Source organism: Strix aluco, chromosome 7 (genome assembly GCF_031877795.1).
Source record: "Strix aluco isolate bStrAlu1 chromosome 7, bStrAlu1.hap1, whole genome shotgun sequence".
NCBI classification, from domain to species: Eukaryota; Metazoa; Chordata; class Aves; order Strigiformes; family Strigidae; genus Strix; species Strix aluco.
In genome coordinates, this window is record NC_133937.1 from 37,843,163 (window position 1) to 37,854,200 (window position 11,038).

An 11,038-nucleotide genomic window follows, 5' to 3' on the forward strand; every position below is an offset into this window, starting at 1 on the left:
AAAATAGTGTTTGTAATGTGTCTTTGAATTTTAAATGTTTTTAAAGCTTTACAGTTTTAAGTCACAAGCTCTTCCACTTCAGTAACAATCCTCAAACAAATGATGCGATGCTTTGTTTAAGGCTATGGTTTGTTCTATTTTGGTTATTTTTTCCTTCTTTTCTTGACAGCATTTTGCCCAAGGAATATCTTTAACCACAATAGTTCACCTATTTTTGTAGCATGAAGGAAAACTTAGTTTTATTCATGTAAATGGGTAAATTGTTGAGATTATGCCATTACTGTGCTGTTTGGATTCTCTGAAACTTCAAATGAATATAGGATTTAAAAGAGGTTATTGTCATGTTGCAGAGCTAGAAGAGGAGTCTCCCATTATTAACTGGTCACTGGAACTGGGTACGCGCTTGGACAGCAGATTATACGCACTTTGGAATCGGACTGCAGGGGACTGCCTGCTTGATTCAGTACTACAAGCCACTTGGGGCATTTACGACAAGGATTCAGTGCTGCGGAAAGCTCTTCATGACAGTTTACATGACTGCTCGCATTGGTAAGTTAGTTTTTATGTCTACTTTAAGATAGCTTTCCATGTAGCAGAGTACTACAGTATTAAAAAGAAACACAACTACCGTTCCCCAATTTCCTGTGGGTTGTGTGCCTCAAAGATGTTGAGTCACAGTGTGATTCACGTAGTAATCTAGATCTAGCGTATTTTAAATGTGAGCATTGGACATTCTGAGCTCGGTGACGGTATGTGATATTCAGCAACTAGCATTTAAAACAGAGTAAAATATTTTATGCTGTGTGCTCGTCGAGAGTGTGCTAACCACAGTTATTAAGACTGGAATTTCTGTATACTTGCAATGTAAATCATGCACATGCCATGCCTTGCTGCTTGGTGGAAGCTTTGCAGAAGATTGTTAATAGAAGATAGGCTTTTATTCCTGTATAAACTTTTCAGTATTTTCATTCCATCTGCTTAGTTACAGCTTTATTCGGTATTGCTCTTTTTGTTCCCGTTCCGTCTGCTAAAATAACGGCGGTAAAGTACAGAGTGGTGACATTTAACTAGTGCTGTCATTTGGCCATAGAATTAACTTATCATTCTGTAAAAGAACTTTTGTTGTTTTACACTGGCAACCTTCTTTAGGCTGATACTGTGGTTTGCCTCTGCTAGAAGAAAAACTCTTACAGTTTGGACCCGCAATGGTGTCCAGCAGCTCTCAAGTGTGTAATGGGACGAAGTGGAGAGACTGATAGAAGACTAATAATGTAAGATAACAGGTGATTCATTTTCTTATGCTCTCGTAGTCAAGGACAAGAGGAACATGCTAGAGGCAGAGCCTGGCCCCTTGCCCTGTGTGCTGTACAGGAAGTCAACAACAAAGGTTAATTTTAGGGGTATAAGCTTTTGTGATTACTGGCCCCAACTGCCCGCTGTTTGGAGAAAACTCCCAAAATTAGCATCCAGAGCTGGAGTCAATAAAGTGGTGCTTCAGTAACAATTCTTCCAAGAACCTGTCTCCAAAGGGAGCTGTCAGTGCTTCCGAGTTGTTTATAATGGAGCATGCATCTCGACCATGCAGGAATGTCCCTGGCGTCACAAGCAGTTCCCCTGAGGCCAGAACAGAAATTTATGATAGATCAGGTTTTGTTCTTTATGGTAACAAAACCAAGCATGGTATCCAAAAACATGCTGCAAACCATTGAGGTTTAAACCAATCTTTTCTAAATGTTAGTGTTAACTGTTGTTGAGTTACTGTTGTATGTAACATAACTCTCATTATTTAGAGTGTATTAAATCTGGTTAAGCTTTTTAGTTCATGTTCTAGACAGAATTTGCATTTTACTCTGAATTTACTTAATCTTTATCCTTACTGGAAGCACAGTTTCTTGTTTTTAACTGATTCATGTGTTCCTTTATAGTTGTTTGAATACAGTTGCCTACTTTCAGTCTGGATAATCTGATTTGCTAGTTTTCATTGGAAAAATTAGTACAAACCTCTATCGAGCTACAGCCTTAATAGGAACTGGTCTGTCTGCAAAGGCTGTTAGTGATGGAAATTCTTGAAGAATCAACTGAAGCGTTAGTAGTGATACTAGATCAGACTCGAGTCATCATTCCTTTCAAAAAATCCAGCCTTAAGGTGTGGGAGGTCTTTAAGTTTTGTTGTAAATTGATCATCCTGTACATCCTGTACTTGACGTATAGATTCGATGTGGGAAGATACATTTAATTTTGTGGGCCAGGATGTGTAGCAGATAGGAAGTGGTGGTGTCGTCATTGGCTTTAATGATAATTGCTGAAGGAATGGGCTCTTAAATGCAATCACTAGTCTCAACAACAGTATACTTAAACAGTGGAATTGTTCTTCAAAGCTTTCACAAAGACACTTAAAAATGGGTATTTTTATAGTCAGACACAGAACAGTCATGTAACTCATTTGGCCTCATTTTGTTATGTTTGTTTAGATGCTGAACAAAGAAGAATCTATTTACTAGAGGCAGTCTAGTGTCTGGTACTCAGAAAAAGCTCAGTAGTGAAGTTTCCAGAGGCTCTGGCCTGTGGCCTCTTTTCCACTCACCTTTTAAATTACTGTGCTTTTTTAGTTTACTCAGAAGTGTGTTTTGATTTGTCCTATTTTGTATTCCACTGATAACTTTTGGTGGAGAATGAACATATGCCCTAAGTAGGCTTTTGGAATTTTATTTTTTATTTTTAAGGATGCATTCATTTCTCTTGTTTTAAACTGAAAAGTTTATTTTAAATGAGATCAAAATCTTCAGCCTTGACTTCTGTCTACAAGGCTTCCTCCTGGGAACACCTACAGAGAACTGTGTATATGGCTGACTAATTCAAGGAAGAAACTTCTTTAGGACAACACTTTCACAGTAGAGCTTTTGGGGGATAGTTTGTGCGGGTGTCTTTCCTTTTTTATTCCTTTTTTCCTTTCTACTGGAATGTAGATAGATCAATAGATTCTCTGTAGTTGTACCACTGTGAGTGAGCACACAGACCTATCAGAATGTCTTACCAGTAGGTCTTTTAAGCCATGCAAAGGTTTTAGCTGTACTTGGGCAAGCCAGCCTGGTCAGTGACAGCTGCCATATCATCCTAAAAATCTTGTATGTATTCCATCTTTAATGAAAGCATAGGAAAGGTTTCTTTCCACACACACACGCTCACTGTCTGTTAATTTTCTCAGATTTTAATTAAATGAGTTCATTTCAATGACTTTTTTTAATAAGCTGAACTTCAGAATGGTTTCTTTGTATTCACAGTAAAGGCCATTGTTTCAAAGTTGGCTTAGCACTCTTCACTAAACCCGTGTTCCTAATGTGAAGTTGTGGCCTTTCCATAGTGCGGTTGATTAGACTGAGTTTAAAATTTTAAAAAGCCAGCATCTGCTTTTTAATGTGTAGGTCATTTTTCTTTGTAATTGTTGAAGTAAGATAAAACATTAGGACTAAACTAGCATACAGGAATGCTGATTTAAATTTAAACAGAAAACCAGAAATCCTGTAACTTTAAAACTTCCAGTGTAATCCCACTTTCTGTATTTGATTCTTATTTATGCTGCTTTATAACTATTCCATACAATGTGAAATTACCATACGCTTTGCTCCAAATACTGATATAAAAGAGATTCTGCTTCTTAACCATGGTCTACTTGAAGTTGATACGCAAGTACTTCGGAGTCATTTGCCTCATGATATGGTCAACAATGGAGAATACCTGTATTGTTTGTGTGAGAAGAATGAACAACTCTTATGTGAAATAGAATGTCTTAGCTATGTTCTTTGTACATCAGTGCTTAAATAATCGTAAATAAGGCTTCAAAAAACCTCTTACAAGAAGTATCAAGCTAGCCAGGAGCCTCTTAGGAGCTTGCATCTATTACAGCATGTTTGCTGTAGGCATTGTGATCCCAAATGAGTTCTTAAATGAGAATTACCCAATGGAGTCTCCTGGATTCAAAACAAAATAAAATCCAGTTTTCCTGATGTATGCTCTCTTTCTCCCCCCTTCTTTACACTTGGGATAAAGGATTACAAGGATTGAATATTGCTATCAGGTGTATGGTGGTTGAGTAAATATTTTTGTGTTTACCACTCTCTCTAACATTTTAGGTTCTATACACGCTGGAAAGAGTGGGAATCATGGTATTCCCAAAGCTTTGGTTTACATTTCTCATTGCGAGAGGAACAGTGGCAGGAAGACTGGGCATTCATACTCTCTCTTGCGAGCCAGGTAAGAAAACTTCTTTATAAGATGGCTGTCAGAAAGGATGTTTTAATCTCTGAAAAGAAATTTCAAGAATTTAAAGTGTTCTTCAGGAATAAGAATTTTAATGTATAAAGGAAAACATTCCTCTTAAGCCAGTAATCTTAAAGTATTACTGGGTAGATTCTTCTGCCAAGACGGAAAGGTTAATTTAAAATTCTAATTTTTGAATTTACCATTAAACAGTACACTACAAAAAAGTATGGTGTTCTTGGTGTCAGAGTGAAGTCTGTAGAATAAATGAATACACAATTGTCTATTTAATGCCCTGCCTCCTAGCTCCGGCAACACTTACCTCCTAGAACATAGCTACAAATCTGTAAGCTTACACTACCTAAACCTCAGCAAGCTGATATTTTGTAACTCCCCTCCAAAATGAGATTTACATTCCTATAAGCTTCCAACTATAGGAATATTTTTAGATCCTCTTTTAAAGTATAAACATGATTTTAGTGCTCTTCTCTTGTGATTTGTTTTGGATGTGCTCTTTATTTATTTATCTCTTCCTATTTATCCATATTTACCTTAACCTGTCTTCAGATGAGTGAATTATTTTTAGACTAAGCATTGTGTAGAGTTTCGCTTCTAACTGGGGAATTAAATATGTTAGATTGAATCTGGGCAATAGGGCGAAGAATTATTGCTGGCAGATGAAATTCTTGTGCAAGCTGAATGTTTTTGCTTATTTCTAACTGATATGTCTTTCAGTCTTCCGTTTTTCCTGTCAAAGCTAGGTCGCTCTTAAAAGCATTTTCTCCCTCAATTTGGAGACCGTTTTTCAAATTTCAAAGTAGAGATTAAGTTCTGTTTCAAGTGATGTCTTTCTTTGTGTTTGGTTCAGCCTGGAGCGAGTTTGGAGCAGACACACATTTTTGTACTTGCACATATTCTTAGAAGACCAATTATAGTTTATGGAGTAAAATATTATAAGAGTTTCCGAGGAGAAACATTAGGATATACCCGCTTTCAAGGTAAGCCTTTAGTGTTTCAAATTTAGTTTTATAAGGTTCAGCTATAAGTCATAAACATAAAGGAAGTTGAAAGGAGAGTGACATTAAGCTACTAGCTGGAAGAGGATGGAATTATGTTGTAGGTAAATTTCTGTTAGAAAATAAAAAGAACAAAATAATCCCCTCAGAACTTGCAGTTTTTCACTGTATAGTGGGCATGCTGCCTGTAGCAACAGTAAAAATGTTTTGACCTCCACTCAACATGCCTTTAGTCTATAATTTATATAAAACATTCTGATTGTGAGAATTTACCAAAAGTTGTGTGGTTTGTACTGCTGTAAGACACAAGAGGTTTAATAAATGGAATTTGAAATTCCGTTCGCTTGTGGAGCTAATGGCCGTAAACGCTCATTTTGGGATCTAAACTGTATTTAGTGTTTCCTAAAGGAGGCTCATAAAGCTGGGGTGAGGCAGGCAGAGGGTGTTTGGACTGGCAGAGCGGCAGCAGTATGTGGGACGAAGGAGCATCGTGCCTTGCAGGAGGCAGCTTGTGAAGCAGCCCTTAAGAGCAGTGAAAAGTAGCCACCCTTAAAGCAAGAGGCAAGGGTATACAAAGAAGGGTAGAGAGGTTACAGTAGGGTGGAGAATGATAAAGTTGAGCTTTTGTTGTAGGTGATGAAAGTAAAAGAGGTGGCAACTTGAATGTATGGTGTGGAGGCTGAAAAAGAAGGAATTCTGTTCATAAATGCTCTACCAACAGTTATTGTGTGAGGTATAAGACTGGGTAACTTAGGTACGATTACAAAATACTGGTTGTAAATCTCGCCTTCTGCAAAAGTGAATTTCGTGATGTAGTTGAAAGGAAGTTTTAGAAATTTATCTGTGTTTCAGTAATTCACACTTTACGGCAAGTGTGATGTAAATACTGCCCTATTGCTCTAGCAGTATAATTTTGCATAGCTTGATCAGGTTCTTTCTGACTTGTTTCTCCTTCTAGTCTTCTGGGCAAACAGCCTAACTATCCTTAAGATAAATATGAAGATGTTTAGCTGACTCAGTCCAGTTTTGCTTAGACGTATGTTTGTAGATTACTAAAGATGTGTATTCTATTTTGCAAGCCAAATATGTGTTTGGGCAATTTTCCTCCGTGTTGCATGCTAACTCTTTTATTACTTAAAGAATAAAAACGTAAGAGGGGATTGGGAGCATCTGTACGTGCTCAGCAGTAAACAAACCCCAGAAAGAACTGCTTGATCAGGCACTGCAGCTGTTACAGGGTGTTGGGCGTTTGTTTTGCCCGTGGTTCATCTTCCTACCCTCAAGGTTTATCTGTTGATGACTACCCTACAGTTGTTTTCATCAGTACATCACTATATTTATAGCTTAGTAGAGGACTTCCCAAAACATTTATTTTTGTGATTTTAAAACAGGTTGGCTAACTTTGGAAGGAGGCAAACCCGTAATGTAGAGAAGAACTCCAACCTGTGGAGTTAATGTCAAATGTGTAACCTATGATAACTGTTCAGAGTCTTCAGAAAATCTGAGAAGCCGTTCGGCTTGTAAGTTTGGGGCAGTGAGAAAACTCCTTTATGTGAAGAAATGAAATACTTTTTTGAAGAGTATAAAAACTTGGTGCTTTCTGTAGTTTTATTTGAGATGATGAAAAGATAGACTGGGGAAGAACAATTATTTATGTGATGTAGATCTGATGCTTCAGGTTCTTGTTGCTTTTAACTCAAAGGCTGAGTGGCAGACAAGTGTTACATGGCCTAAATACGCTGAAATTGTTTTCTCTTGCTCTGTGAACCAGAAGGTAACCGGGTGTCTGCGACAACCTTTTACTAGACATGTGTTTCCAGGAATTTAGTCAGACAACTATTTACGACTTGCGATTTGCTTGCCACAAGCTCCATCCATCCATCCATAGAAACGCACAACACTGAACAGGTGAACTTAGGAGTCCTGTGTCAAATTACCTGGAGTTACTTTTATCCCTGTCCTACCACATTTTTGTGGTTAATGTGTGCTAATTAAATGCTAGTAGCACAGCTGAAACCAAACAGCTGTCGGGCTCAGTGGCACGGGCTGCCAAGACAAGTCTCCCGTAAATGGTACCAGACTTGCTGTTCTGGGCTTGCGTGTGAGCTTGGCTTAGCATGTGCCCCTTTGGTGAAGTTCTGAGGAGCGCTCGGGCTTCTCTGACTCGCCGTGTAGCACCCTGTCTGTTTTTAAGATGACATCCCCCAAAAAAGAAAGAGGAAAGAAAGATTGCGGATTATAATAGAGATGAAGACATTTTAATTTTTTTTAATGCTTACTTAACATCATGGTTTAGTTCGTAGCACCTTGGAAGGTACTGTAAACCCCCTATCCACCCCCAAAAGTCTTCTCCCTGGTCAGAATTTTTTTCTCCAGGGATTCCTTGTTCCAACTTGGCATCCTTGCTGTAACTGCTGTGAATCCCATAACCGACAGCCTCCTTGTTTCCTAGATTGCAATTGACTGTTAATCAGTCGACTTCTTTAAATATTAAGGCTTCGACAGTGAAAGATTCATTTACTCAGCCTTAAGTGTGCTCCTGGTCTAGCTGCATGTATTTAGTGGCACGCATATGCAGCTTTTAAAATTAAACAGGAAAAAAGGTGACTGACTGAAATTATCAGATCAGGTTAGAGAAACTAAATCCTCTGTGGATGGCTTCCAGGGCAGGTGTTAGGCTGTACTCTTTCTTTTCCGTGGCTTGTGTGCATGTCAACTGTTTTTACACTACCTTCTCAATTTATATCCGATTGACCTTTATAAATCTTAAGAGCACTAGATTTTCTCCCTGGTAATGCATGAAATTCCCTTCTTGCGGAGCTCATCACCTCGTGTTGAGGAGGAATGGAAAGTGTAACCCATCCTTCTGTCTTGGGGAGGTTATTAGTGTGGCGTTTTTACTAAGGTAAAACAATGGTGAAAAAAATTTCCAAAAAGTTGTTGAATTTCAACGTGGAGATTATGTCGAGGCAAACAGATCAGCTCCACTCCTGAAAGGTCACGTAGCTGTGCCTGACGCAGGGGTTCTGCGTTGTTAGATGAGACATGAGACGTCCATAGAGATGAGACCCTTTGCTTGCCAGTGGTTTCTGTAGCCCTGACAACACTGGGTAATGCTTGGGGCCAGAATCTACCAGTTTAGGTCAGCAGGGCATTAACCGTCTGTATTAATTGGCAATAAATTAAATTGGCCTTCCCCAAATTGAATCTGTTTTGCCCGTGATGGTAACTGGTGAGTGATTTCCTTGTCCTTATCTCGACCCACAAGGTTTTAATGGTGTTTTCTCCCCTGTCCTGCCGAGGGGAATGAGGGAGCAGCTGGGTCAGCTAGCCAGGGTCAGCCCACCACACCAGGGTGAGTGTCCTGAGGAGCTGGCATGGTTTGTGAGGAAGGAGGGGTCCTTTTGATACATCTCTGTGATCATAACTTGTGGGAGAAGAGGGGTAAACGGTCACCCTGAGGGTGCTGATGCTTTCAGTCCTGAAAGGCCTCAGTAACCTAAGCGACATGGCACCGTGGCGTTGAAATGAAGCGTGCAATAGCAGCTTCCCACCCTCGCTGCTTGGTTGTCTTGCTGATGCTTCAGACTAAAGGTTGGAAAAAAGTTGATGAAGTTACTTCTCAGAGTGTGTGCATGAAGAATGAATTTCCAGGAATGGAGGGACTGTCTTCATGACATTTGACTGTTAGTATGTTATTTTCAGTGTGACTTTGAATTTTGACCAGATGTTTGGTTCTTTCCCTAAAGGTAAAGGCTTGAAATTTCTTGGTTAACGCTTACCCCTTGTTCTGCATCTTTTGTGTTTAGCATTGAATTACAGTGAGACGTCGTTGTAATGGGGATGGGAGGAAGGGAGCGTTAAGAAGGTATTCAATGGATTTGTGCTTAGATCTACATGTAAAAACTTGTGTGAATATTAATCTAAAGGAGATAGAAAGACTTTGAGGTGTTTCTTCATTGCACATTGAAGAACGGGGCAGGAAAAAGGGACAAATATTTACTGGTAGCCCCCACTAATTTTTATTGCAGCAAAGCAAGATGAGTTCTAAACCTAAGTAAAACCTCCAAATCCACCCCTTGCCTCAGATTTCCATTTTAGCGTTGCCCGTCCATCTCCATGGATGTTGGGGAAGTGAAGTGCCTTGTTTTGCTGCCGCGTCTATTCCAAACTTACTGGCAGCAGCTGTACTACGAAAGGTTGCTATGCTACATGTGCACTTAAGTTTATGCATGGCTATTTTTAAGCTGTCACAAGGTAAGGCGTGCTTTTGCTTAAGATGTCTTGCAGCAGTACACACCAAGAATTATTTATGTTCCTAGAAGAAAGGAGTTCTAGTTTTATTTTGAGTCTTCATGCACCTCCAGCAAATTGCTGTCTTTACTGCTAAAAATGGTGGGGAGAAAAAGTGTGGTTTCTCTCAGAATCTGTGACTTCAGTAATTTTTAGTTGTATCGGAGCAAAATAGTATCAGCTTTTTGCTGGTGGCTTTTTTTTTTTTAGAGACTAGATATGCATAATTGATGTGGGTTAACTTAATCTAGTAATACAATGTTTATGCAAAGTCCCATTGTCTCTGGGATGGGCTACATACTTAGGTCATGAATAATATTTAGTGCAGCAAGTTCTTTTAATAATAATTTTTGTAAGCAGATGGTGGAATTTTTGTTCTGGTAAAAATAGACATCTGACTGTAGCTTTTATTTCTGTGATGCAGAATCTGATTTTTTTTTTCTTTATTTTTTTTTTTTAAATTTTTAAGAAGAGTTACCAAACATAAGATGGCTGTTCTAACCTTGTTTTTTGTTCATTGCTATACTGTAGAGCATAGATTTTTAGGGGAATGGTAATGTGGTACTGTTTGTAATTGTAACGGCTTTTATGGCTAAACTTTTAACTTTTTAAAGTTGCAGAGATACTTGACTAATCCCATGTTAACCTAATAATAATTAGCTGTACTGAAAAGCGTGACCTATATTAGTGTAGATCAAACCAAGTACGTTTTAAATGCTTGTTAATGTGCTGCTGGTGCTGTGTTTAGCCAAAAGCAAGAGGTTTGTACCAAAATTCTTTTTTGTTGAACATTGTAGTTCTGAGTCTTACACTTCCTTTTAACTTGTTATAGGTGTGTATTTGCCTTTGTTATGGGAACAGAGTTTTTGTTGGAAAAGTCCTATTGCTCTGGGCTACACAAGGGGCCATTTCTCTGCTCTGGTTGCCATGGAGAACGATGGTTATGGCAATCGAGGTGCTGGTGCTAACTTGAACACTGATGATGATGTTACTGTTACTTTTCTACCGTTGGTGGATAGCGAGAGGAAATTATTGCACATTCACTTCCTTTCTGCTCAAGAGGTAAGAACTAGCTGGTAGCTTTTGTCACAGCTGCTCTTTAAGCTGGGACCTCAGCAATCTCTGTAGCCCCACGTGTTTTTGCAGCTCAGAGAATTACAGGGAGTACGCTGTCCTGGTTAATCCATACTGTTCCCTTTCCCATCATTTGAGGTGATTCTGAAACACATTTTCCCACAGATTTGATGCTTATTTATAGCTTTGTAAATTGAATGTAACTTCACTGTGCATGTGAATACAAGTGTACCTTGAAAAGGACCCAGAAATAAGGATTCTGACGCTAACTGAGACTGAAATAGGCCTTTTTTTGAAGGATGCAACGTAAATATTGGCCAGTACTTGCAGGATGCTCTACCTCTTTTTCTAATGAAACTCAACTAGTTTCCTCTTCAATAACTATGATAAAGACAGGG

At 38.9% G+C, this 11,038-nt stretch overlaps 1 protein-coding gene across 4 annotated transcripts in view; it reads left to right on the forward strand.

Moving 5' to 3' along the window:
• ZRANB1 (zinc finger RANBP2-type containing 1) overlaps positions 1-11,038 on the forward strand; it is a 70,232-nt gene that overhangs the window by 54,343 nt on the left and 4,851 nt on the right. For all 4 annotated transcript variants that reach the window (XM_074831506.1, XM_074831505.1, XM_074831508.1 and 1 more), the window contains exons 7-10: positions 351-549; positions 4,131-4,251; positions 5,126-5,255; positions 10,399-10,628. In XM_074831506.1, the coding sequence (XP_074687607.1) occupies positions 351-549; positions 4,131-4,251; positions 5,126-5,255; positions 10,399-10,628 (680 nt within the window). The remainder of the gene's footprint in view (positions 1-350; positions 550-4,130; positions 4,252-5,125; positions 5,256-10,398; positions 10,629-11,038) is intronic.